Below are 26,002 nucleotides of genomic sequence, written 5' to 3' on the forward strand. Positions count from 1 at the left end.
ATCGGACTGATTAGTGCAGAACAATGATTTAGCTTTTATTGTACAGTGAGATGGCATGAATGCTTGCTTGCTTATTAAAATCTACCGATAGGTGGCGGTAAGGGAAACAGAATTTCACAAGTGACGCGTGTGACGTCACATCCGTTAAGGAAGTGAAGCAGCACGGGGACGCTAAGGTGAGCTGGTGAGCATGCTGAAGCTGCTGCAGGTGAGTTTCCGCCGCCAGGTGTGGAGGAGCGTCTGCTCCGCGGCGGCAGGTGAGGCGGCGACGCGCGGAGCCGCGGCAGCGGCCAGGAGGGTCGGAGTCCGGAGCTGCACCGTGGATCCGAACCTGGCGGAACAGTTCGTGTTCCTGGACTGTGCAGGTGAGCAGCTACAGAACCTCGTGCTATGCTACTGGTTCCGGTACCAGAGCTGGCTGCTGTTCTGACCCGATGTGTGGTTCCGGTTCTGATGTTCTGAAGAACCTTCTAGACCAGGGGTGGGCAATCCTGGTCCTCGAGGGCCGGTGTCCTGCAAATCTTAGAAATCTCCCTGGTCCAACACACCTGAATCCAACAGCTGAATCTCCTCCTAAGTGCAGTCAGGTTCTCCAGAGTCCTGTTAACGACCTCATTATTTGACTCAGGTGTGTTGAAGTAGAGATGCATCTAAAAGTTGCAGGACACCGGCCCTCGAGGACCAGGAGTGCCCACCCCTGTTCTAGACCCAGCTTCCCGGGTCAGAAATGTTTAGCATTAGCATGACCAGAACCGGGATGTGTTTCCGGTTTTGTTGGTTCTGGTTCTTTTGGACTTTTCATTGGGTTTTATCTCCAGAACTGTTCTGCCTCAGGTCAAGGATCTCAGCTCGGTTCTGGTTCCTATAGTCCAATTTCACAGAAAGTATTCACACCGCTTAAACAAACAGGAGCCTCCTAACCCGGAACCAGAACCCATCTGGTGCAGAATGTTCTGGTTCCGTTAGGACACTTATGGAACGGTTTTTAGATCAAAGCAGATTCATGGCCTAGTCAAAGGTTTCAGACTTTTATTGTAACAAATGTTGAACATGTTTCTTCTTCTGCTCCTTCTCATTCTTCTTCTCTGAATAATTTGTTGTCACATCAGGAAGTTCTGATCTGCCAGAATCGGCCGTTTGGACCTTGGGACAGTTTGAGCTTTGATCAGCTGACCACATCGGACGAATCTGATTGGATGGAATCAGGTTCTGCTGCCGGTTCTGTTGGGTCAGCCTGACTCTTCCTGTTCTCTCCTGTTTCAGGTCTGGAGGAGGAGCCTGATGAGGAGCAGCAGCTCCGCGTCGCCTCTGGTTCTGGGTTCGGGTCCGGTTCTGACCGTCAGGACCGGACCCACCTGAGGGCACTGGAGGGGCAGCTGCAGGTGCTGAGGGGCGGGGCCTCGCAGGGGGCGGGGCCAGACTCCTTCATGGAGTTCCAGGATGAGGACTTCCCGCTGGACGAGCGCCTTATAAAGTCCCAGAAGAAGAAGAAGAGGAAGGGGGCGGAGCCTAAGGGCGAGCACCGCGTGTTTGGGACGGCGGACGCAGGCGTTGCGGTCAGCGACACCAGCTGCTCCGGCTGCGGCGCCCTGCTGCACTGCGCCACCGCCGACCTGCCCGGCTTCCTGCCCAGCGAGAAGTTCAAGGTTCTGATGGCGGCGGGGAAACTGGGCGGAGCCACCTGCCAGCGCTGCCACCTGCTCACCCACCACCACAAGGCGCTGCACCTGCAGCTGACCCGGGACCAGTACCGGGACGTGGTGCGGCGGGTCCGGGCCCGGAAGGCGCTGGTGCTGCTGGTTGTGGACCTGCTGGACCTGCCGGGCTCTCTGGTTCTGGACCTGCCAGACCTGGTGGGCACCAACAAGCAAGTGGTGGTTCTGGGCAACAAGGTGGACCTGCTGCCCGCCGACGCGCCCAACTATCTGCAGCGCCTGAAGCGGCACCTGGCGCGGTGCTGCCAGGACGCCGGGTTCGGGCCGCAGGTGGCCGACCTCCACCTGATCAGCGCCAAGACGGGCTTCGGGCTGGAGGCGCTGGTCTCCGCCCTGCAGCGCTCCTGGAGCTACAAGGGCGACGTCTTCCTGGTGGGCGGAGCCAACGCTGGCAAGTCCACGCTGTTCAACGCGCTGCTGGAGTCCGACTACTGCCGGTCCGCGGCCGCCGGCGCCCTGCGCAGGGCTACCATCTCCCCCTGGCCCGGTACGTAACCAGAACCAGAACCGCGGCCGCCGCTGCACCTGGCTGACCCGCTGTGTCTCTCCGCGATGCGTTCAGGGACCACTCTGGAGCTGCTGAAATTCCCCATCACCAACCCGACTCCTTACCGCATGTTCCGGCGCCAGAACCGCCTGAAGGAGGCGCTGCAGCAGACGGAGGCAGAGCTACCGGCCGACGAGCTGCGTCGGCTGCAAAGGCTCGGTCGCCATGGATACCTAGTGGGTGAGGAGGGGGCGGAGCCATGTGACCGGGGACGGAGCCAGGTGGGTCTCTGATCACCCGCTCACCTGTTCAGGTCGGGTCGGCCAGACGTTCCGGTCCGGTGGATCCAGAAGCGACGAGATCCAGTTTGATCCAGACAGCCTGGCGTTTGGCGAAGACGGAGGATCACAGAAGGAAGGTAGGTTCTGATCGGGTTCTGATCGGGTCCCACCTGCAGGTTCTAACGCGGTTCTGACTCCTCCTTCAGCTGCCGTCGGGTCACATGATGAGCTGAGTGCCAACGATCTGAAAGACGCCCACTGGCTGTACGACACGCCGGGAATCCTGAGAGAGAGAGACGTGAGCCGCTCTTTCTCGCCCCCCTCCTCTTCCTCGCCCCCTCCTCTTCCTCGCCCCCTCCTCTTCCTCGCCCCCTCCTCTTCCTCGCCCCCCTCCTCTTCCTCGGCCCCTCCTCTTCGTCTCAAATAACTTTAAAATGTTTTTTATCCAGTAAACTAAAGTATTTGATCACATATTAATAAAAAAATATGTTTTTTAATTCCAACCTAATATGGAGATTTTGGGATTTTTGTATAAAAATATTTAAATTATTTGTCTAAATCGGATTAATTGGAAAACATTTTTACACATTTTGAATCTATAAAAGTGAAATCGACCTTTTTATTCACAATGTTTTTCTGAATCCACTTCCTGTTCCTGCTCTCTGGACTTCCTCAGGTCCTCCAGCTGCTTCAGGACCAGGAAGTCCGGTCTGTGGTTCCGACCCGGGCCATCGTTCCCCGGACCTTCGTCCTAAAACCCGGAATGACTCTGTTTGTCGGAGCGCTGGCCCGGATCGACTTCCTGCAGGTAGGGCGGGGCTAACTGTCGGGTGGATGAGCTGATTGGTTAACGACGGATGCCTGGGTAATGGCCGCCGTCTGCAGGGCAGGAAGTCCTGCTGGTTTTCTGTTCTGGCCTCCAGTCAGGTCCCAGTTCACGTCACCGGTCTGGAGAAAGCCGCCAGCGTCTACGAGCGACACGCCGGCCACGCCCTGCTGGGGGTGAGTCACGTGACCTCACTGTGACCTCGGTCAGCCTGTCGTCATGGCGCCGTGTGTCATGTCTGCCTCCGTGCTGCGTTCAGGTGCCTGCAGGCGGGTCAGAGAGGATGCAGCGATTTCCTGCGTTGGTTCCTCAGGACTTCAGTCTGGAGGGTCGAGGTTACCTGGAGGCTGCTGCTGACATCACGCTGTCATCGGCAGGTAAGCCCCGCCTCCGCCTGCAGCCGCCAGGCTTGGTCCGATCCCCTCTCACCTGCGTGTCGTCTGTCTGTCAGGTTGGGTTGCCGTGACGGCAATGTCAGGCGAGCGGGTGGAGCTGCGGGTTCACGGCCCAGAGGCGGCCGGTTTCGGCCTGCGGACGCCGCCGCTGCTGCCTCACGTCGCTTCGCTGAAAGGAGAGCGGCTCCGAAAGTCGGCTGCCTACAAACCGCTGAGGGCCGCCGGCCAGATCCACGGCCTGAAGCCCAGCAGGAACTGAGGCTGACGCACCTGGACAGGTGGGGGCGGGGCCGAGGCTGGAGCTGCCTTCCCTGTTACCGTGGTGACGGAGGCTGACAAGACCTTGAACAAAGACGAACTCGTCTGAACTTTACTTCTGCATGTCGTGATCTCTGTTACCGTGGTAACCTGAGTGTTCTGATCCACTGTCGGTTACCCTGAGTGGTTCTGAAACCGGAGCGGGTCCGTGGTTCTGATCCCTACTTGTGTTTAGTAAAAATGAGACGGAACCAGACAGAGTGAGGTCTTTACTGTTCACAGCTTCATCCAGGCCCAGTTCTGATGGACCTGGATCATGTGACCGGTTCTGTTTTTGTTCCAGTAAACTGGGTCGAGACATCAGAATCAGAACTAGCAGCCCAAACAAACGGACGTTTCTGCTGTTTTTATTAAAGGTTATAAACTGCAGCGTCAACACCTGTAACAACATGGAGCCGTCCAGCAGTTCTACCAGAACCAACCCGACCAATAAAGTCCAAACAGAACCCATAACAGTTGAACAGCTGATGTTTGTCCCCATCATCCTGTCACATGATGACGACGTTATTCTGCCAGCCTGGTTCTGGTGGGTCCGTTTGAGCAGAACCAGACCAGGTGGTTCTGATGGCTCTGGCTCCTCTGAAGGTTCTGACCTTCTTCAGACGTCATACAGCTTCTCCTCTTCTTCGCTCCTCCTAATGAAGGCGGATGACAGCTCCTGCAGCAGCAGCTCCTGGGACGCCGTGCAGTCTCCGGGCCGCATGCCGCCCTCTGCTGGCGGGCCGAGGGAACTGCAGCCTGCGCCGCCCTCTGCTGGCGGGCCGAGGGAACTGCAGTCCGCCCCGCTGCTGCTGCCGCTCCGCTCCAGCGTCTCCAGGGAGCCGCCGACGGAGCGGACCCCAGGGGCGGCGGCCACGTGGTCCAAACGCCCGCTCTCTGACAGAACCAGCCGGGTCTGCCGGTCCGGAACCTCCTGGGTCTCTGCGACGCGGCTGGACCGGAAGCTGGTCTCCAGAGACTTCAGCACCTGTAGGCCAAAGTCCCCCACCTCCTCGTAGAGCGGTTCTGGAAGGTCCGGAGACTCGGCCCGCTCCCCGAACGAGTCCTGCTGGATCTTCATAGGCTGGACACAGACAGAACCAAACCCCACCCAGGTTAACGGTACCGAACCCTCTGGCAGTTCTGCACAGCTTCACAAACTGAAATCCTAAAATGTTCTGATGGGCTTTGTTCTGAATTCAAAAATCTTTTAATATTATAACTGTTCAACTGTTTAAAATTCTAGAAAATAATTTTCGAAATTACAGAGATGTTTTTCCAAAATATTAACTTTTCAAATTTTGACTGATTTAAAAAATAAAAGTCTTAGAAACTCTAAGTTTTTCATTTACATTTATGGATGACTTAATTTTTGACTTAATTTCTTATTTTTATTAAAACCGAGTTTAAACCGGTTTTAATAAAACTGAAAAAATGTTCTGAACTAATGGATCAGTTCCAGGTCTACTCTCTGATGCTTCATGGTTTCTCCTCTAGAAATGACTCAGACCAGTAAAGAACCAGTTTAAGCCAGTTTGAACCAGTTTAAACCAGTAAGGAACCAGTTTGAACCAGTTTAAACCAGTAAAGAACCAGTTTAAACCAGTAAGGAACCAGTTTAAACCAGTAAAGAACCAGTTTGAACCAGTGAAGAACCAGTTTAAATCAGTAAGGAACCAGTTTAAGCCAGTTTAAACCAGTAAGGAACCAGTTTGAACCAGTGAAGAGCCAGTTTGAACCAGTTTAAACCAGTAAGGAACCAGTTTAAGCCAGTTTAAACCAGTGAAGGACTGAAAACTTACGAAGTACATGGACAGGGTCCTTCGGTCGTGAAGCTTCCTCTGCAGGGAGAAAAGAAGAAGAAACGGAATCTCAGTCCTGACCCGGTGTCTTGGTCCAGTACTGACCGGTCCCGGTTCTGACCCGGCCTCTCACCAGTGTCTGCTTGGCTGACAGCATGCTGCTGTTGCTCTCGTCTCCTCGGATCGGAACCAGCGGCATGGTGCCAAACTTCTGCTTGGAGATGTCGGAGGAGGAGTGGCGCCGCAGAACCGGTGGGCCCGGATCATCGTTCTGGAAGAGGATCAGAACCCGGGGTGAGCGGCTCCAGTGCCGGTTCTGGTTCCGGTTCTGCAGACTTACCTGAGCCCGGAGGAAGCTGGTGACCCAGTCCCAGAGCTCGGCCTCACTGCTGCAGCACAGGAACCTAGAGTGAGGAATAAACCGGGTCAGAACAGAACCGGGAAGGACTGAACCGGGTCAGGCTAGTTCTGGTGATACTTACAGCTGGTGCTTGTCTGACATCACTGTGAAGCCCCATCTGCAGAGACACACGTTACCATGGAGACGCTCTGCTGCAGCTTGCTGTTACCGGATCAGAACCGGAACCCAGACCAGGTCTCTGATCCCGGCTCAGCGTCTGCTGCAGCAGAACCAGGTCCAGTTCCTCCACTGGAACCAATGATCCAGATCTGAGTGGGTCATTGGTTCTGACCGTAATGAGGTCCAGTTAGAATCGGTTCTGGACCCAGTTTGGTTCTGAGCCATCAGAACAGAATAGAACTGGACTGGTTTGAACAGTTGGGTTTAGACCAGTGCGGTTCCGTTTCAGATTCTGGTTCTATTCCTGTCCCTGGTTCTGGTCCTGGTCCTGTTCCTGGTTCTGTCCCTGTTCCTGGTTTTGGTTCTGGTCCTGTCACTGTTCCTGGTTTTGGTTCTGGTCCTGTTCCTGGTTCTGTCACTGTTCCTGGTTTTGGTTCTGGTCCTGTCACTGTTCCTGGTTCTGGTTCTGGTTCTGGTCCTGTCCCTGGTTTTGGTTCTGGTTCTGGTCCTGTCCCTGGTTCTGGTCCTGTTTCTGGTTCTGGTCCTGTCCCTGGTTCTGGTCCTGTCCCTGGTTCTGGTTCTGGTCCTGTTTCTGGTTCTATTCCTGTCCCTGGTTCTGGTCCTGGTCCTGTTCCTGGTTCTGTCCCTGTTCCTGGTTTTGGTTCTGGTCCTGTCACTGTTCCTGGTTTTGGTTCTGGTCCTGTCACTGTCCCTGGTTCTGGTTCTGGTCCTGTTCCTGGTTCTGTCACTGTTCCTGGTTTTGGTTCTGGTCCTGTCACTGTCCCTGGTTCTGGTTCTGGTCCTGTCCCTGGTTCTGGTTCTGGTCCTGTTTCTGGTTCTGGTCCTGTCCCTGGTTCTGGTCCTGTCCCTGGTTCTGGTTCTGGTTCTGGTCCTGTCCCTGGTTCTGGTTCTGGTCCTGTTTCTGTTTCTGGTTCTGGTCCTGTCCCTGGTTCTGGATCTGGTCCTGTCCCTGGTTCTGGTTCTGGTCCTGTCCCTGGTTCTGGATCTGGTCCTGTCCCTGGTTCTGGATCTGGTCCTGTCCCTGGTTCTGGTTCTGGTCCTGTTCCTGGTTCTGGTCCTGTTCCTGTTCCTGGTTCTGGTTCTGGTCCTGTCCCTGTTTCTGGTTCTGGTCCTGTCCCTGGTTCTGGTTCTGGTCCTGTTCCTGGTTCTGGTTCTGGTCCTGTCCCTGGTTTTGGTTCTGGTCCTGTCCCTGTCCCTGGTTCTGGTTCTGGTCCTGTTCCTGTTCCTGGTTCTGGTTCTGGTTCTGGTCCTGTTCTGGTTCTGGTTCTGGTCCTGGTCCTGGTTCTGGTCCTGTCCCTGTTCCTGTCCCTGTTCCTGGTTCTGGTCCTGGTTCTGGTCCTGTCCCTGTTCCTGGTTCTGGTTCTGGTCCTGTCCCTGTTCCTGGTTCTGGTTCTGGTCCTGGTCCTGTCCCTGTTCCTGTTCCTGTTCCTGGTTCTGGTTCTGGTCCTGGTCCTGGTCCTGTCCCTGTTTCTGGTCCTGGTTCTGGTCCTGTCCCTGTTCCTGGTTCTGGTTCTGGTTCTGGTCCTGTCCCTGTTCCTGGTTCTGGTCCTGGTTCTGGTCCTGTCCCTGTTCCTGGTTCTGGTTCTGGTCCTGTCCCTGTTCCTGGTTCTGGTTCTGGTTCTGGTCCTGTTCCTGGTTCTGGTTCTGGTTCTGGTTCTGGTCCTGGTTCTGGTCCTGTCCCTGTTCCTGGTCCTGTCCCTGTTCCTGTTCCTGTTCCTGGTTCTGGTTCTGGTCCTGGTCCTGGTCCTGGTCCTGTCCCTGTTTCTGGTTCTGGTCCTGTCCCTGTCCCTGTCCCTGGTTCTGGTTCTGGTCCTGGTCCTGTTCCTGGTTCTGGTTCTGGTTCTGGTCCTGTTCCTGTTCCTGTTCCTGGTTCTGGTTCTGGTTCTGGTCCTGTTCCTGGTTCTGGTTCTGGTTCTGGTCCTGGTTCTGGTCCTGTCCCTGTTCCTGGTTCTGGTCCTGGTTCTGGTCCTGTCCCTGTTCCTGGTTCTGGTTCTGGTCCTGTCCCTGTTCCTGGTTCTGGTTCTGGTCCTGTCCCTGTTCCTGGTTCTGGTCCTGGTTCTGGTCCTGTCCCTGTTCCTGGTTCTGGTCCTGGTCCTGGTCCTGTCCCTGTTTCTGGTTCTGGTTCTGGTCCTGTCCCTGTTCCTGGTTCTGGTTCTGGTTCTGGTCCTGTTCCTGGTTCTGGTTCTGTCCCTGTTCCTGGTCCTGTCCCTGTTCCTGTTCCTGTTCCTGGTTCTGGTTCTGGTCCTGTCCCTGTTCCTGTTCCTGTTCCTGGTTCTGGTTCTGGTCCTGGTTCTGGTCCTGTCCCTGTTCCTGGTCCTGTCCCTGTTCCTGTTCCTGTTCCTGGTTCTGGTTCTGGTCCTGGTCCTGTCCCTGTTCCTGGTTCTGGTCCTGGTCCTGGTCCTGTCCCTGTTTCTGGTCCTGGTCCTGGTCCTGTCCCTGTTTCTGGTTCTGGTTCTGGTCCTGTTCCTGGTTCTGGTTCTGGTTCTGGTCCTGGTTCTGGTCCTGTCCCTGTTCCTGTCCCTGTTCCTGGTTCTGGTCCTGGTTCTGGTCCTGTCCCTGTTCCTGGTTCTGGTTCTGGTTCTGGTCCTGTCCCTGTTCCTGGTTCTGGTTCTGGTCCTGTCCCTGTTCCTGGTTCTGGTCCTGGTTCTGGTCCTGTCCCTGTTCCTGGTTCTGGTTCTGGTCCTGGTCCTGGTCCTGTCCCTGTTCCTGGTTCTGGTTCTGGTCCTGGTCCTGTTCCTGTTCCTGTTCCTGGTTCTGGTTCTGGTTCTGGTTCTGGTCCTGGTTCTGGTCCTGTCCCTGTTCCTTTCCCTGTTCCTGGTTCTGGTCCTGGTTCTGGTCCTGTCCCTGTTCCTGGTTCTGGTTCTGGTCCTGGTCCTGTTCCTGTTCCTGGTTCTGGTTCTGGTCCTGGTCCTGGTCCTGTCCCTGTTTCTGGTCCTGGTTCTGGTCCTGTCCCTGTTCCTGGTTCTGGTTCTGGTCCTGTCCCTGGTTCTGGTCCTGTCCCTGTTCCTGGTTCTGGTTCTGGTCCTGTCCCTGTTCCTGGTCCTGTCCCTGTTCCTGTTCCTGTTCCTGGTTCTGGTTCTGGTCCTGGTCCTGGTCCTGTCCCTGTTTCTGGTTCTGGTTCTGGTCCTGTCCCTGTCCCTGTCCCTGTTCCTGGTTCTGGTTCTGGTCCTGGTCCTGTCCCTGTTTCTGGTTCTGGTTCTGGTCCTGTTCCTGTTCCTGGTCCTGTCCCTGTCCCTGTCCCTGTCCCTGTTTCTGGTTCTGGTTCTGGTCCTGTTCCTGTTCCTGGTTCTGGTTCTGGTCCTGTTCCTGGTTCTGGTTCTGGTTCTGGTCCTGTCCCTGTTCCTGGTTCTGGTTCTGGTTCTGGTCCTGGTCCTGTCCCTGTTCCTGGTTCTGGTTCTGGTCCTGTTCCTGTTCCTGTTCCTGTTCCTGGTTCTGGTTCTGGTTCTGGTCCTGGTTCTGGTCCTGTCCCTGTTCCTGTCCCTGTCCCTGTTCCTGGTTCTGGTTCTGGTCCTGTCCCTGTTCCTGGTTCTGGTCCTGGTTCTGGTCCTGTTCCTGGTTCTGGTTCTGGTTCTGGTACCTGCTGGGAGCTTTCAGCTTGCGGCGGATCCCGATGTAGATCCTCATGGTCTTCAGGGGCCACTCCTTCTCTGGCTTGATGCTCTGCAGGGAGACGCAGAGCGGGTCAGAACCGAGCCAAACCGGATCAGAACCGGGCCTGGGGGTTCTGCCTACCCTCCGGTCCTTGAGCAGCAGCAGCTTGTGGTTCCGGATCTGGAAGGTTCTCTCCTGGAAGCGGTTCCCCTGCAGCAGCTTGGGAGGCTCCTCCCTGCAGCGCAGCAGCCCCACCTTCATGACGTCACACCTGTACGCTGGGGGGAGGAGGGGGGGTGAGCTAATACCAGACAGACAGACAGGGGGATCCAGGTGCGCCACCTACAGGTCAGGATGTTCAGGCCTTCTATAGGAACCCTCTTCACTAGCAGGTGGGCGGAGCTTGGGTCGGCCATCTTGCACCATTGCAGCGCCTGTTCCAGAACCTTCTCCTTGGGATGCAGCGGACGTTCTGGAGGACGAGAAGAACCGGGTTCATTAGATCAAAACTAGGTCCTTTTGATTAACTAATGACGTCCCTATAATGTTTAGTTGTAGTTTGGCCTCCATCCAGCAGGGGGCGTTGCTGGTCATCCTGAAGCAGAGCCGCTGAGACAGAAACAAAGATGGCGGCGATATCCCAGACTAGGGAAGCAGAGTCCGGTGTGGGTTGATAAATGCTCTTATGCGGTTCCGTTCAGAAATATAAACTCCTGAAATTTGACATGAATTCAGCTTCTGGCTCAGAAACTACTGAAGGGCTGCGAAGGCGGGAATGTGAACATGGCGGCAGCAACGGTAGATTCAGAGGGCTGCGGTGAGTTCATGAACATCATGGAGGAAAGTTTTAATACTCCAAGAGAGAGAGACCACACTACTCTGCTGACATGTTTCATTCTTTTTATCTATTCATCGACCTGTTATGTTTTATAAAAACAGTTTAATGTCTTTATTCAGTCAGTATTTAATACAGCGGACACAAGATAATGTTACAATTTAGTGATTTTTTTTTTACCCCTCCAGGGGGTATTTTGTGGCTCTAGTGCCCCTTATATGACACCAGGCTGACAGGAAACGGGGAAGACATGCGGCAAATGTCGTCGGTTCGGGAGTCGAACCCGCGATGAGGACTGAAGGTCTCCAAATACGGGTCGCGCTAACCGCTACGCCACCACGGCACGCCCTTAGTGATTTTTTAAATTTTATTTTGTGTATTGTTGTCTTCCTAAAATAACAGGGTTTTTTGCCAAGGTAATGATTATTATAATGATTATTATAATTTATTTTTTGGCTAAAACGTCTTTTGGAAAGAAAGCGGTGATATTTTTGCAGAAAGGTTTTTGTCAAAAGCCGACTGATGATATGAAAAATGAAACCCTTCATGTTATGGAAATACGGTCGAACCTGGCAGCAAAGATTAACTCCAAAATCAACAACTTGCATTCTTGGTAAGTAAAGAACTGATCAGAACTGGGTCAGAACCGGGTGAAGTGGGTCAGAACCAGTAGAAGCGGGCTCTCTCACCCAGCTGGCCGTCCTCGATGGCCTCGAAGGTCATCCAGACGTCCCTCTCTCCGGCCGGGACGTTCCTCATGTACAGAACCTGATTGGTCAGCTCCTCCGCACACATGGTGGGCGACACCTGCGGGGTCAAAGGTCACACCGTCATATTTGGCAGCACTGAAGAGGGCGGAGGGCTGGAGCTACCTTCAGAGTGACGCAGCAGTCGGGGATCTTCATCTCCAGGTAGACTTCGATGATGAGGTCGCCCGCCTGAGAGAGCTACAGACAGAACCGGATCAGAACCGACCCAGCAGAACCCACACATAAAGACAGCAAATGTTTGGTTTTCCAAGATTTAATTTTTGGAAAATCTGGATATTTTTTTTTCTTCCATCAATGTGACCTTGTGATGTCAACACGGCCAGGGCGGCCATCTTGTTTTTACAGCTTCGTCTCTGGTTTTCCAGGTAGGGAAAACACATCAGCATCAAATTACCGAGTCTGCTTAGGAGGAAGAGCTGCTCTCGTCAGATCCTGATGACTGCAGCAACCTTTTTCTCCTTGAAACTAAATTTTCCTCTTAATTTTTCTGCATTTTAACTCTAATATTTTGACTTTATTCTCATAGTTGGACCAAAACTTGAACGCTGTGAGGAAACTCCCAGGTTCTTCTCGCCTGTGTGTGCGTGTGTGTGTGTGTGTGAGAGCTGACCTGAGTGTCCTTCCAGCTGGTGATGAGGCTGATTTCCAGTTCAATCTGAGTCTGATGATCCTCGTCGATCTGAAACAGAACCACAGGTCAGCAGGTTCTCCTAAATCAGAACCACCGGGTTCCCCTCGGGTTCTCCTGCGGGTCGATCCACCTCGAATACGTCCAGGTAGTTGTCGATCAGATCCTCCACAATCTTCACCTCGTGCTCGCCCTTCCCGTCGGTCTGAAACAAGCTGGGAGCGAACAGCAGCGACAGGTTCTTGGTGCACATCTGATTCAGGTCGGCGCACTTCTGGACCCTGATGAAGACGAGATGGGTCAGAACTGAGAACTGCTCCCTCCCGCCAAAGCTGCTGATGATGGCGAAGACCCTGACCTGTAAAGATGGCTGATGAGAGCGGCCAGAGTGGTCCGGTTGACCCGAGGAAGGCTCCGGATGATCTCCTTGTAGCGGTCCAACCGGGAACGCTTCTGAGGAAGTTCTGAACGGGAAACAGTTCAGAACTGTCAACGATAATGTTGATCAGGATTCACTGCTCCAAACAGTCAGGTTCTGGTTCTGTTTCCATGGTAACAACTTCATTAAAGTTGAACCCAAACCAGAATCCTCTAGCACGCTAGCTTCATATTTAGCTAGTTAGCAAGCTAAATATTTAACTCAGAACTAAACATTTAATTGGCAACTTGTTTGGAAATTATACATTCAGCTAGCAAGCTAAATATTTATTCAGCAGGCTAGCTAGCAAGCTAAATATTTGGCAAGTTTAGTAGCTGTTTTCAAATTGTACTTTGGGAAAAATGAACTAAAACGCCCTGCAAAATGTGATTTTCCACTGGAAACTCTGATTACCCCCAGTTACAACTGAAGACGGATGTTACGTTTCAATATGGCCGCTCCTCACATCGACAGTAGTAAGCTGTAGTGGAGGCATGTTTTACAAAACTCACATGTAAAAGTGAGTTTAACATCAAGGTTACATGTAGCGCCTGCGATGATAAACTGAACAAATCAAAAGTGCTGATTGGTTATGGAAAGTAAAGCTTATCGTCATGTTGAAACCAGTTCTCCAGGCAACTGGCTTAATATTTGGCTAACATCTAAACATTTGGGAACTAAATATTTAGTGAAAAATTAAATGTTTAGTTTGGAAAATAGTTTGCAGGCTAAATATGTAGCATCCTAATTAAATATTTAGTTAGCTTGCTAGCTAAATATTTAACTTGCTAATTAAATATTTATACTCAAACTGTGATGTTTATAAATGAATAAATAGGCCTGTCACGATAACAAATTTTGCTGAGCGATTAATTGTCTCAAAAATTATTGCGATAAACGATAATATTGTCTGAAGACCTTTTTACACTGATTTAATGGAAATGACGTAATAATGATGTGATTTCCTGCCAAAGATAGATACACTTTATTTTCAATATAATATTTAACACTGGAGCTGATAAACAAAATAAACAAAACAACCAAAAACAAAATGGATTCTCAGTCTCCATTAACAAAAAACTTTACTTGAATAAAAACTAAACAACATAAAGCCAAAGTGGAAATAAATACTGCATTCAACCAAAAGAGGGCAGATTATGAAGTCTGTATATTATGTTGCCCTTCAGTAATAATTAGATTTAAATAGAGAAGATGGGCACATCGACTACCTGATGCAATAATTCACACTACATGATTTTTTGCTCCTATTTTTCCCCTTACAACAATCTTAGATCGTTGGTCTTTCTAAGATTGTGTGGTGTGTTACGGTAGATCGTCGTTGCCGCTCCGATCTAAATCAGGGTTTTCCCCGACTGGGAGCTTAACCAGCCTGTTGAATGTGACAGGCAGCCAATCAGAAAGCCAGGATTCTCCTCCGTGTTTTCTGAGGGGAAATTACGGAGGGGAATCCCGAACAGCTGATACGGCGCAACCCGAAGTCCAGCGGACATTGGAGATGATATGTGGAAACAACATTAATGTTTATTCAACATGCAAAGAATATAGAAATGACAAGAGGAGGAGTTGGAGCGAAATTGTTACTGCAGTTGATAAACCCGGTAACTTTTCAGCTGTTTACAATCGGCGCCCCCTAGAGGAGTGTTCTGCACGGAGCAGGACTCACTGGCTGCCTCCTGCCACAGCGGGTGCAGTTCGGCCATGAAGATCGGGTCGTCGATCTCTCTGAAGAACCTCTTCAGAACGTCCGTCACATCTTCAATGAAGTGGTCGCCGATCCGCAGTTTGACGTTCCGGGCGTCTTTCCGGAACTCGTCCATCAGCAGCCGGATCCTGGATTTGGCTCCGTTCTTCCTGTAGATCCCTTCATGGCCCAGACCTGCAGGGAACCAGAACCGTGAGCCGAGAGGTTCTGTAGCCGGCCGGGTCCGGAGCGGTTCTGCTCACCGTACTGCGTGATGAAGGCGATGCAGCTGTCCACGATGATGGGAATGTCGTTGCGGCTCATCTGCTGCTCCCGCAGCGCGTTCCCTTTCCCGCCTGCCGCCTGCCGGATGTCCAAGAGCCACAGCGAGAAGTCGGAGCGACACACACCCTGCAGGTGTAGAGTCCTGACCAGAACAGAACTGGAGATGAACCCGAACAGAACCTGAACAGAACCGGTAAGACACGGTGGAGCCGGATTGCACCTTGTCTCACCTTCCCTTCTCCACCAGAACCAGGATGTCTTTCTTCTCCTGATTCTCACTCTCCGAGGTGATACCTTCAACACAAACACAGACACTGAAACCACTAGAACCAGAACCCAGACCAGGACCCGGACCGGGACACTGACTCAGTTCCTGCAGCCGGTTCAGGTTGACGATGTCCTCGGCCGCGCCGTCGGTCCGGGGACAGACGAACAGGTTGGACTTCTGCAGGACGAAGTAGGCCTCTTTCCACTGCTGCGGGTCCAACATGGCCCGGTACCGCAGCAGCCCGACACGCTCAAACTCCCGGGTCAGCAGGCAGTGACAGCTGAGCGGTGTGGCGGCCTGCCGACCACAGCGGAACAGAATCCACTTATTCTCCTTATTTTTCTCACAGACTTACAGGATCTGATCAGATACGTTTGTTCTGGTTTCTGTGGATCCGAACAGAACCAAAACCAAGACGTGAGGCGGGTCAGACCTGTCCGATGGCTTTGGTCCAGCTGTGCAGCTCGTCGGCCGTCTCTAACCCGAACAGGAACAGCTTCTCCGACGCCACGTACAACTCAAAGGTGTAGCGGAACCTGCAGGATGGACCGAGTAGAACCGTCAGGATCGGACCAAGCAGAACCGTTGTGTTCAGACGGAGCCCTGCAGGGGGCGGCGTGGAGCTGAACACCGACCTGTCGATGAAGCCATTGTTGTTGCTGGCGGAATCGGGTCGGCCGACTCCCAGACACACAATGTCCTTCGCGTCGATCTGCAGGCACGGTTCGGCCGAGTGGTCCGACTCGTACAGAACCAGGGACCGGTCCACGGAGCACCAGAACTTCTGGAAGTCTGAAAGGAGAACAGATTGGGTTTGTTGCCGCAGCAGAACACGGCCCAGACCGGTCTGGTCGCTTGGCGGTTCGTTCTTCAGGAGTTGTCCGACCTTCCCGGGTTTTCCTGGACAGCGTCCCCCTGCTGAGCGAAGACGCCTTGTAGAGGAAGCCGGAGTGAAGGACGGGCTGCATGATCTCATCGTACACGCTGGGATCTGCAACCAGAGCCAGACGGCCGTTCAGTCATTTCCTGTTCCATCGTCCGGTCCCTGATTGGACCAGAGCCACGCAGCCTCTCCATGGTGTGACGCTCCCTGCTGCAGCTAGGGGGCGCCCTGCAGTCAGCGGGTTGGAGAGCTAAACTCTCTGTGTCTGACCAACTCCTTCAGGAGGATCGGCCCCAACGGTCAGACTGGCTAAACCACATCTACTGAGCAGCTGGTGCTGCAAGTTTATAACCTCTGGTAACTTAGTAACCGCTAGCTACCATCAGGAACCGCTAGTAAACATTAGGAACTGTTTGTAACTGTTTGTCAGTAACCTTCATTAATTGTCAGTAACATTAGTAACCATCATTAACTGTTTATTTGTTGAGTTTAAAAATGTTTTGTTTGCATCCTGTGACTGATTTTTAAGATCTTCTGTAATCAGTTTTAAAGTTTCCTCTTGATTTTAACGAGCGGTTCTGCTCTGACCGACCTCATGGCACCAGGAGCTTCACCTGCAGAGCTCAGCTGCTGCCGCCGCTGCTGGAGGTCGTCCGGGTCGCCGGCGAGCCGGGCCGCCTCCAAGAAAATCTGAGTGACAGTTTTCAGGAGCGTCTGCTCAGAGACGGCGGAGCAGAGGACCTGCGGGACACACGGAGAACGAGGCGTTCACTGCCGCGGGACAAACGGCTGCCAGCTGAGCGGGTCACAAACCCAGAAACATGTTAAAGCTCATCAGTCTGATAATGAAGCAGCCTCCCTGCAGATGTGACAGGGAAACCCCTCCAGGCTGACCTTCAGCAGCTCCTCCTGGCCGCTGAACGCCGGGTGGACCCGGCGGAACCGGCCCTCTCTGTACTTCTGAGTGATGAAATCCCGCCGCTGCTCAGGCGATGCGTCACGGTCCAGCTCCTCGGACACAGGGAGGCGCGCCGCCCAGAAGTCATTGGCCCGGTCGTTCCCCAGCATGATGAACAGCTGACACACACACACACACACCGCGTCAGAACTTCCTCCAGCGGATCAGAACCTGCAACCCCACCTAGACGGATGATGGAGGCTCACCTGAACAATCTCGTTGCTCCAGACGCTGGTGTCGAGTTTCAGACTCTGAACCTTAGAGACCATCGTCCCCAGACCTCTATGCTGCCCTGCACACACACACACACACACACACACACACACACACACACACACACACACACACACACACACACACACACACACACACACACACACACAGTACGTCTTTCTATCTTCAAAGACCTTGACAAAGACTTCCATGTTTTTCCATAACGTGACCTTTGACCCTAAAACAGGAGAAGTAACCGCCGGATACTCTGGACCGGCTACTGACCGTCAGATCGGTTCTGACCCAGAAGTTGCTCTACTGGGCCTACCTGCACAGTTCTTACAGATGACCACACACAGGTTGATGGAGGCCCAGTCCGGGTTCTGGGCCTTGCAGTCAGCGCAGGTCCGGTTGGACCGGTTGGACCAGATCTTCTCGGCGACCTCGTAGTCCGACAGCGTCTCGGCGATGGCTTCCTGCAGCGCCTCCATCCAGTCCCGCTTGTCGCGGTCCGACTCGGCCGTGAAGCTGGAGAGAGAGGGAGGAAGGGTCTGATGTGAACCGGGTCACCAGAACCTCACCTGGGGAGGGGATCTACCTGGAGGGGCAGGGCCTACCTGAAGGTTTTATACGGCGTGATGAGGTCGAAGCTCCGGTGTTTCCCGTCCCGGATTGTTGCTCCGCGGGCCTCGATGACGGTGATGCCGATCCCGTTCCTGAAGCACTGCGGACAGAGACCGGACCAGAACACCACTGTGTCAATTCCTGTCACCTTTGACCCCTTCCTCACCTGCCGGCAGGTCGGCTCACCTGCTCGCTCTTGTGGAGCCAGATCTGGTCGGTGTTGATGGCGGCGTAAACTCTGGACTTGGTTCCTTTGAGCTCCAGGGCGCCGTGTTTCTGGCAGTGTGATCCGGGTCCGAAGCGGCGCCGCCCAAACACCTGGTGGTCCCGGACGTGTTCCTGCAGGGTGGCCACCCAACGCCGCCTAAGTGCTGCCATGGCACAGCAGGAAGCAGTCGTCACCATGGCAACAGCAGAAACAGGAAGGAACTGAGCTCTTAGGTTTTTAAACTCCGCCCCCAAACGGTTCGGTTTTAGTTTCAGTCTGAATTTGGTTCTTATGATTCATTTGGACAGTTCTTTTAAAACATTCACCGTGTAGAGCACCCCCACAGCATCATGCTGCCACCACCACGTTTGAAAGTGAAACATTTTGAAAACAAAACTCGTTTCAGGTTTTTTTTGACCATATAAATTTTATATATACATATTTATCCACACATAGATGGATAGATTTATAGATAGCTCCCACTAAGTGGAAGTGATCCACGCCACTGTGATCCACCATCTTGGTAGGTAAACTCAGAGCGCACCTGAATCATGGCCTCCAGACCAACAAAAAGAAAATACATCGACTCTCTTAACTAATGAAGAGAAATTAACAAAATGCTTCGGGATGGACCTGTATGAGACACAGAATGTGGCTTATTTCCTGTTTCCATAGCAACTTAATAGCAACTGTCATGACAGCTATGGATACCTACCAAGATGGCTGTCAGCTATAAAGTTCCTGGATGTGTGACATCACATAAGAACTATTAATTCACTAAAGGTGAGGTGGAAACACATTTTCAGGAAAAGTATGACGAAGCGAATGCTGCCATCTACTGGTGGGTCTCCACCTTAATAGAGGAACCACAGTGGAAACTATGCTAGCTAGCAACCTCTACTTACAGGAAGTAGTAGCATCGGATGACATCACGCTCTGTAACCAGCAGACGGAAACACCAGAAGTTCACCTTTTTGTTCTTTTTAGAAACTTTTAAAAGTTTCCCCAAAGTTGCCTGACAGTCAGATGGACACATGACTCATGGATAGATTTAGATCAATTATGTCAGTTTAAACCGGACAAGGTGCATGAAAACTTGTGGCTGTAAATGGACCTTCAGCAGGAAGCAGAATCATTAACTTCCTGTCTGCGAGTCTCACTTTCGTTTTCGGTCCGAAACACGAAGATCCGGTGACTCGTCACGATCTCAAACTTGTTGTCTTTGGCTGGGCGGGCCATCTGGATGGCAGCCAATGGGATCACTCCTTTAGGGTAAACATCCTGAAAGAACACAGAGGGGAGAAGTCAAAGGTCAAACACCTGAAGCAGCTGGAGAGCTGATGGCAGGAGATTTCCTGAACCAAACGGTTCTTCTTTTTGTCTGTTGACTTATTTGTTATATTTTATTTTCTGGAAGGGTTCTGTGTTCCTCCTTTGGTCAGACCGACCCAAAATGACCCGGTTTGACCCGGTGATGTTGATCTGAACCGGACAGGGATTCCTACCTTCTCACTGCCGAAGTACATCAGATTTTTCCCGTCAAACTTCACAAAACGTTTCTGGAAAACATAATTCCTGAAACAAAGAAACATCTGGATTAACAGGCCGACCCAAACCCGACACGACCTCTGGTTCCGATTCAAACGCAGCGCACCCACCCCGCCCCGCCCCGCCCTCAGCCTGAAGAGGACAGACACACCCAGCAGAGGAGGAAGAGGAGGAAGAGGAGAGGCAGCTCCACAGGCAGGAGGAGACACAGGGAGGAGCAAAGAGGAGGAGACGCAGCACAACACCCACCGATGACCTCCGACCCCTGAACACACACACACACACACACACACACACACACACACACACACACACAGAAACCTGTGAAGCCAGGTGAGAAAAACAAAGCCCAGTTTGAGCAGGTATGGAAATCAAACGCGCCTCTGTGTTGGCATGGAGACGATTACAGAAAGAGTTCAGAAAATGTAATATTTCAGCGAAACCTTTCGCATGCGGACACAAGCTTTGGTAAAGTTATTTTATCTATATGGCACATTTTCAGCAAGAACGCTAGCTAATGAAAAATTCAAGATGGCCGTAAAGTGTGCCAATATTTACCCCAGATGAATTATTTTGGTGTCGGATCAAATCTGGACACATATTATGTATGAAGCACCTCCCAGTTGTCCCTTTGTATAAATCAAACGCACCCCTGTGGCGACAGTTTGTCCAGGCAGCCGCTGATGATGGGCGGGGCTCTCTCGGTCAGGGAGGCGTAGCTGGCGTAGGGCGAGATGGTGAGGTCGTCGTCCGCCTCGGGAGGGAAGGAGGAGCAGCGGAGAGGGGGCGGAGCTTCGCCCACGGCGCTGAAACCCGGAGCGTCTCCGGAGAGAAACGCCTGCGACAGCCGCTCCGTCCAGGAGAACTTGTGGCTCCTGGAGGTGGAAACAGAGTTTGGTGATCTGGTTCTGACCCGGATCAGTATTCAGAACCATAAACCCGGCTTCTCTCTGGTTCAGAACCTGATCTGATAAATGGACCCGGTTTATTCAGTCCTGATCTGGAGGAAAGACAGATCTGCTGACTGGAGAACTTTAGGGCTGTGGTTCTGAGAAGGTTCTGGTAAACTGGACCTGGATTAGGAATCCCTGCAGATGACCCAATTCTCTGACTGACTGAAAGGAGCTAAATCCCAAACATTCCCAGTTCTGGTGGTCCAGCAGAACCTGTTCCTGGTTCTGGTTTGTTCAGCTTTACCCATGATCCTCGGCGGCTCTCCCCTCCTCTGCCCGGGCTTCTGTGCCGTCGGATCGGCTCCGGTCGCTCTGCAGAACAAACCGGTCGGTCAGCACACGGTGAGGCAGGGGCGGGGTGGGGGCGGGGCTTGGCGTCTCACCTCAGAGGCGGTCGGCGACCTCCGGCTCTGGAAAACGGCCTCGCAGTACGGACTGATCTCCTCTGGGTCGTCTGTGGAGGCTGGAAGTCAGAAGACAAAGATTGGACTGGGTCAGGTTCTGGTTCTGCTGTGATCCAAAAGTTTCAGAACCACCAGAACCCAGACTGACCTCTGGCGGATCCTGAGGAGTTGTTGCTCAAAGTGCTGCCACTGAAAACCCAAATAATCACTGTTGTTACTACAGTCGTTTCTGTGCCTCCATGAATGGTTTTGTTTTAAAACTTTGTTGCTGTTCAAACGTCAAAATGATGAAAATAAAAATCATGTTTAAGCATTTGGTCAAATATTCCAACCTCAACCACATCCAACGTCAGTGTCTGACCTCACCGACACCCTCATGTAACAAGCATGGATCCTGGAGACCCACCTGTTCCTGTCCAAGTTCTGGTTCTGGTCCGGATTTCTGGGCGGTGTCGGCGGAGCTGCCTGTTGGCTGCAGTAACTCCTCCCTCCACTGGGGGCAGCAGAGCTGGGATTGGTGCCCCAGTAGATCTCGTTGGAGACCATCTCCATGCTCCCCCCTCCGGGAGAACCCGACGACCCAGAGAGTCTGGTACCGTCCAAACTTCCTGGTCGGCCCGGAAGAGACGATAGCGGTTGCCTCTCTGCGGAGGAGGGGGGCGGAGTCAGGGAGGCGGCGGGGCCGCGGCTCAACCTTGGCGGGACGGGCGGTACCGACCCGGCTGCGTCGGACAGAGAGAGGCTGCGGCCGGGCCGGGTTCTGCCCACCTGGCTGGGTCTGCGGCCGTCTGTGGGCGTGGCCTGTGAGGTGGGCATGGCCTGTGAGGTCAGACCTTCCAGCACAGTGAAGCAGATGGATTCCTGGGAAAGCCTCCGGTCCGCTGGCGCCGCCACGTCCGGTGCAGTGCTGAATTGGACCGGCGCCGTCCTGCGGCGGTTGAAGACGGTTCTGGGTTTGGGGACGGGTTTCATGGCCGGGCCGTTCCTGCGGTCCAGGCTGGCTGCGCTTCCTGGTGCGAGCGCTCGGCGGCGCGACGTGGCGATGCTTCCTTCCTGCGACGGGTCACATGGGAGACCTGCGCTCTGATTGGCTCGTTGGGCCTCCCTCCGCTGGATGAGGCTGACCAGGCGCAGGATCCTCTTCCTGTGTCCCGTGGCGGCTACGCCCAGACTGACCAGAGCGTCATGGTCCAGGTGGGCGCAGTCTCTGGCCAACAGCAGGCCAGCTCGGCGGAAGGTGTCCAGGTACCTGCAGGGAGTCGCGCTGAAGGTCAGACGGTGTCTAAGGGTCAAAGGATGCCACATGGCGGCGGCCTCACCTGTCCAGGTGGATGGAGGCCAGGAAGGTTTCAACCGCTGAGCTTCCGTCCAGCGTTGCCATGGTGACCAGCATGGAGTCTGGACCGGGCTTCATCTCCTCCGCCAGCAGGAAGCTCTGCGGCCATCACGGACCTACAGCCGGGCCGGACGGCAGCTGCTCATCTGAGGGAGACAGAACCGACCCGTTACCCTGGGAACCAGAACCAACAGGAAAATCTCAGACCAGAACCAGAACATCTGGACCTAGGTTCTGGTTTTGGAGGATCCTGAAGTCATTTTTTTGCAGTGAATTTCATTCAGAGTAAAGAGACTGGATTTTAAAAGCACACCACACTTTTCAGATTTTTCCCCAGTTCTTCTAACATTTGTTTTGGTCGGTCACAGAAACTCCAGACACAGCCGACCTTTGACCTCTGTGGAGCAAGAGCAGGGTCTGAACCCTAAAACATTCCACCCAACAGGAAGTAACATGACCTCAGGACATTCCAGCTCCAGGAGCGGCCCAGTTCCTCACCAGAACCAGAACCAACACAGGCACAGGTCTTCCTTTGTTAGCGACCCGCCCTGCAGCTCAGAGCTACATCCTCAGGGGCACTCCCTGCATCCGGCGAGGGTGTGTGTGTGTGTGTGTGTGTGGGCTGTAGGATGTGATTGCTCAGAGACAGACAGGCCGGATCGGACCCGGCTGAGGCAGAACCTTCCGTCACTTTGTTCTGTAGAACTTCTTTAACCATTAAATTGAATTAATTAATTTAATAGATTTTAGCAACTTCAACGATTTAATTGTTGTTTTTCGTTGTTTTTTTCTATCCAGTCGTCCCGAGATGGAACCTTTGTGTTTGCATGTTTCTGGTACGACCGTAAATCTGATGCACAGATAACAGCTGGATGGAAGCGGCTTCTCTCGTTAATTTCTACTTCAATTGATCTGATTGGATGCTGGAAAAGGCTGTTGTGTGTTACCAGTGATGGCATAGTTACTTTGAAAAGTAACTTTAATCGGATTACTGATTACTCCTTGAAAAAGTAACTTGGATTACTGATTACTTGATTTGGAAAGTAACTCAGTTACACTAAAAGTAACTTTTTTAGTTACTTTCAGCAGCTGCCAACAACAACGCTGTGAAAATTACGTTGAGCTTGGCCAATATTTAGCTTCAAGTTATTTCATAACGGTAACATCAACAATGTCTCCATTTCTAAGGTTGAACTGAAGGGAGCCTGTTTAACGGTTACAACAGTACAAAACAACTTTAGTCATTTTAGCCTGTTTTTCTGTGTTGCACTATTATCTGGAAAACTAAGTAGGATTTGATTTCCCCCCCTCCCTGCCCCAGCCTCCAGGTTCTGCGTTACGGCCCTGTGTTTGCTGTCGCAGCGCAGCAAACCTCCCACGACTCCACAACTCAGATGGCTCCTGCACAGATTTGTGACACTTATCTTAATATTAATGATTATAATGGCGTTTAGTTGCACAGCATTACGGACTCGATCATTCGTGGCTGTTTTCACGTTTATTGCGCTGCTCATCTTAGTCTCCATGTTTTCTGGAGCGCAGCGCGAAGCGCGACGTCGTTCACAGGCTATATATTAACTTGACATTAACAAAGATGCAGCGGGACGGATCATCTGGGAAATGATGGACAAGGAGAGTCGGACTAAAACTACCTGGACGTCAGACACATTCTGGGGTTTCTGTCTGCTTATTTCCAAGCCCAAAACCGCGACTCATTAAATTAGCAAGCGACTTTAGAAAAAACAAGCCCAAAGGTGCTTATAATAATCGGACTTGGCGACAGAAACTCAAAATAGTTCCTGTTTTTCCAGCAACAAAATGCGCATCTCTCTCCATCGTTTGTTTGTGTCGCTGCGGATACTGTCGCACGGAAACGGCGGTCGCTAATCAAGATTCATAGAGCAAATCAAATTAAATTACAACAGAAAATAGTAACGCAAAGTGGTTTCGATACTGACATCACTGGGTGTTAGCCTATCAGAAGCAAATGCTTTAAATGTCTGAAGTTAATCATTTTCTGATAACTTATCAGAAGGTTGATAGGCCGATATCAGCCTATATACAGCATCTGGATGCTAAGATGTAGCTAAAGCTAATGTCAGCGTCCACAGTCCAAATTCCTGAAGAATCTCCATGAATAATCAGAGAAACTCTGGAAAGATGCACGGATAGAAAAACACTAATCAGATCCTGAAGACCAGATTAAAATCTACAAATGTAAAAACTGTAAATATTTTAATATTTATTAATATATTAGTATCATTTATTCAGTAATATAGCAGCAAAAGGGGTTTGGAATTGTAAATGGTGCTGATTTTGTGATTAGTTTCAGACTCCCCTATCCGCCTATTTCCACACGAGCCTAGCAGAACTTAGCAGAACCTCCAGCTTCCTGCAGGTCCATCGGGCTCAGCACCACTGGTACCAGAGTGCACTCAGGTCAGGTTCTGTTGGGTTTTTCTGACCGACTGATAAGAGGTTAAGCAGAACTTTGTAGTGGAAGGAAAATCATTTATGCAACCAGAGATCTGAAAAGTGTGGCGTCACGCGGTAGATCCCTTCCTGCTGAAGGGCAAAAAGCTGCTGGCATCAGTTGTAGCTGTTCAGTTGTCATTACAACACGTTGAATATTTATGCGTCCGATATATAAAAGAAAATAGGTAACAGGGCTTTGTTACACTATAACTAGATAACAAGGTGAGGAAGAAGTTTAAAAAAATAGCAAGGGAGAGGGAAGTAGGTCAATTATGCTAGCTCACCTGTGACAACCTTAACATGTGGATGTGCTGCAGAATTCAGTTACAGTTCAGTAAAAATAAAAATATGTGATTTAACACCAACTCTGACAGATAATCAGGTGTTTAAATGAGCTAATCAACCACTGCTGGATCCGCTAATAGTAGCGGTGGCTAATCTAGCGCAGCGATCACTCAGTAATAATTACAAAATAAACATTGAAAATGAAAACGGACTGAATTTTCTGTTCTTTGTGTTGAAAATGTTTGAGTGTTTTTGGTGGGGAATCTTGAAACTAGTAGAGCTGTTATCAGTCAGTTGCCATGGCAACGGGTCTGCGTATAGCGTAGCCAACACAAAGAGCAAGAAAAAGTTAGAATACCCAGCGAAGTCGAGTGGTTTATTTTTCCTTTGCTGTGGCGAAGGGAATTAATTCTGTACTGAATTAATCATACCAACATCTCCAGCTTTCTCTTAGTCAACCGGATTGTAAAAGAATCGTCTCCTCGCCCTCGGCTTTGTGCGCATTCACAAAATGTCCAGATGTAAACAAAAACATGCAACGGATCCATAAACAGTTTTAGTCAGAACCAGGTCTCGCTGCAGGTCCGAGTCTGTAAAGAGGAAACGTCTCGGCCCAAAACTGTAGAATCTCTGCCTGATCAGAACCAGTTCAGCTCTCCATCAGCAGGTTCTGACCTAGAACCTGCTCCTGCATCAGAACCTTCTGGGTCAGAGGACCCGAGAGCAACAGCAGAAAAGAGATCCTGAGAACAATGAGAACAAAAATATCCGCAGAGCGAGGTCAGCTGCGTCCAGCGAGAAGACAAAGCCCAGCAGGAAGTGAGTCACTGCCACTTCCTCCTCTCAACCTTTCCTTCATCCAGACCGCAGCAGCTGCTCCGATCCCAGACCAGCCAGAACCGGGCCAGAACACAGATCCAGGTCAGCCAGAACCCGGACCTTTGCCGGTTTCTCAGAAACTCACCAGCATAGGTGAACAGGAAGTGGTTTTCAGCATGTGGATCATTCCAGACACTGGTTCCTTCTCCCAGTACCGGGTCAATGGGCTCAGCTAGAACCAAACCCAGGCTCAGAGCCCCACATCTGACCCGTCTGGCCTGGCAGAACTGGAGCAGAACCCTGGCATCGGACAGGAGGTTGTGGTCTAAAAGAGGAGTAGAGGAAGTCTGTAGCAGCTTCTCTCCCTGTTAGTCAGACGCTCACAGGACGGGCTGAGTCAGCGCCGCTTCAGGCCCAGACACACAACTTTTACTGCCAGGTTCTGACCCGGTCCA

General features: G+C 52.0%; 2 protein-coding genes across 9 annotated transcripts in view; one reads left to right on the forward strand and one right to left on the reverse strand.

The window, feature by feature from the left end:
* noa1 (nitric oxide associated 1) lies at positions 1-4,475 on the forward strand. Its single transcript, XM_005812285.3, has 9 exons — positions 1-365; positions 1,264-2,202; positions 2,278-2,442; positions 2,516-2,620; positions 2,690-2,781; positions 3,160-3,291; positions 3,369-3,485; positions 3,569-3,686; positions 3,761-4,475. The coding sequence occupies exons 1-9, from the start codon at positions 191-193 to the stop codon at positions 3,961-3,963; spliced, it is 2,046 nt and encodes a 681-aa protein (XP_005812342.1). The 5' UTR covers positions 1-190; the 3' UTR covers positions 3,964-4,475.
* arap3 (ArfGAP with RhoGAP domain, ankyrin repeat and PH domain 3) overlaps positions 4,354-26,002 on the reverse strand; it is a 26,352-nt gene continuing 4,703 nt past the window's right edge. For 5 of the 8 annotated variants that reach the window (XM_023328359.1, XM_023328356.1, XM_023328357.1 and 2 more), the window contains 35 exons: positions 21,952-22,114; positions 21,039-21,881; positions 20,781-20,821; positions 20,612-20,691; positions 20,473-20,540; positions 19,926-20,150; positions 19,427-19,540; positions 19,233-19,302; positions 18,888-19,008; positions 17,706-17,890; positions 17,513-17,619; positions 17,224-17,423; positions 16,889-16,974; positions 16,619-16,801; positions 16,339-16,465; positions 15,728-15,832; positions 15,477-15,633; positions 15,275-15,377; positions 14,940-15,138; positions 14,804-14,867; positions 14,552-14,715; positions 14,271-14,483; positions 12,527-12,632; positions 12,302-12,449; positions 12,151-12,219; positions 11,643-11,717; positions 11,460-11,577; positions 10,282-10,407; positions 10,077-10,213; positions 9,922-10,004; positions 6,286-6,321; positions 6,144-6,207; positions 5,937-6,074; positions 5,804-5,842; positions 4,621-5,085 (listed from right to left, as the gene is read on the reverse strand). In XM_023328359.1, coding sequence (XP_023184127.1) covers positions 4,621-5,085; positions 5,804-5,842; positions 5,937-6,074; positions 6,144-6,207; positions 6,286-6,321; positions 9,922-10,004; positions 10,077-10,213; positions 10,282-10,407; positions 11,460-11,577; positions 11,643-11,717; positions 12,151-12,219; positions 12,302-12,449; positions 12,527-12,632; positions 14,271-14,483; positions 14,552-14,715; positions 14,804-14,867; positions 14,940-15,138; positions 15,275-15,377; positions 15,477-15,633; positions 15,728-15,832; positions 16,339-16,465; positions 16,619-16,801; positions 16,889-16,974; positions 17,224-17,423; positions 17,513-17,619; positions 17,706-17,890; positions 18,888-19,008; positions 19,233-19,302; positions 19,427-19,540; positions 19,926-20,150; positions 20,473-20,540; positions 20,612-20,691; positions 20,781-20,821; positions 21,039-21,881; positions 21,952-22,046 — 5,154 coding nt within the window. In that variant the 5' untranslated portion in view covers positions 22,047-22,114. Of the gene's footprint in view, positions 5,086-5,803; positions 5,843-5,936; positions 6,075-6,143; positions 6,208-6,285; positions 6,322-9,921; positions 10,005-10,076; positions 10,214-10,281; positions 10,408-11,459; positions 11,578-11,642; positions 11,718-12,150; positions 12,220-12,301; positions 12,450-12,526; positions 12,633-14,270; positions 14,484-14,551; positions 14,716-14,803; positions 14,868-14,939; positions 15,139-15,274; positions 15,378-15,476; positions 15,634-15,727; positions 15,833-16,338; positions 16,466-16,618; positions 16,802-16,888; positions 16,975-17,223; positions 17,424-17,512; positions 17,620-17,705; positions 17,891-18,887; positions 19,009-19,232; positions 19,303-19,426; positions 19,541-19,925; positions 20,151-20,472; positions 20,541-20,611; positions 20,692-20,780; positions 20,822-21,038; positions 21,882-21,951; positions 22,143-26,002 lie in introns of those variants that run through there. The other 3 variants (XM_023328361.1, XM_023328358.1, XM_023328362.1) reach the window with 3 other exon arrangements.

Source organism: Xiphophorus maculatus, chromosome 23 (genome assembly GCF_002775205.1).
Source record: "Xiphophorus maculatus strain JP 163 A chromosome 23, X_maculatus-5.0-male, whole genome shotgun sequence".
NCBI lineage: Eukaryota > Metazoa > Chordata > Actinopteri > Cyprinodontiformes > Poeciliidae > Xiphophorus > Xiphophorus maculatus.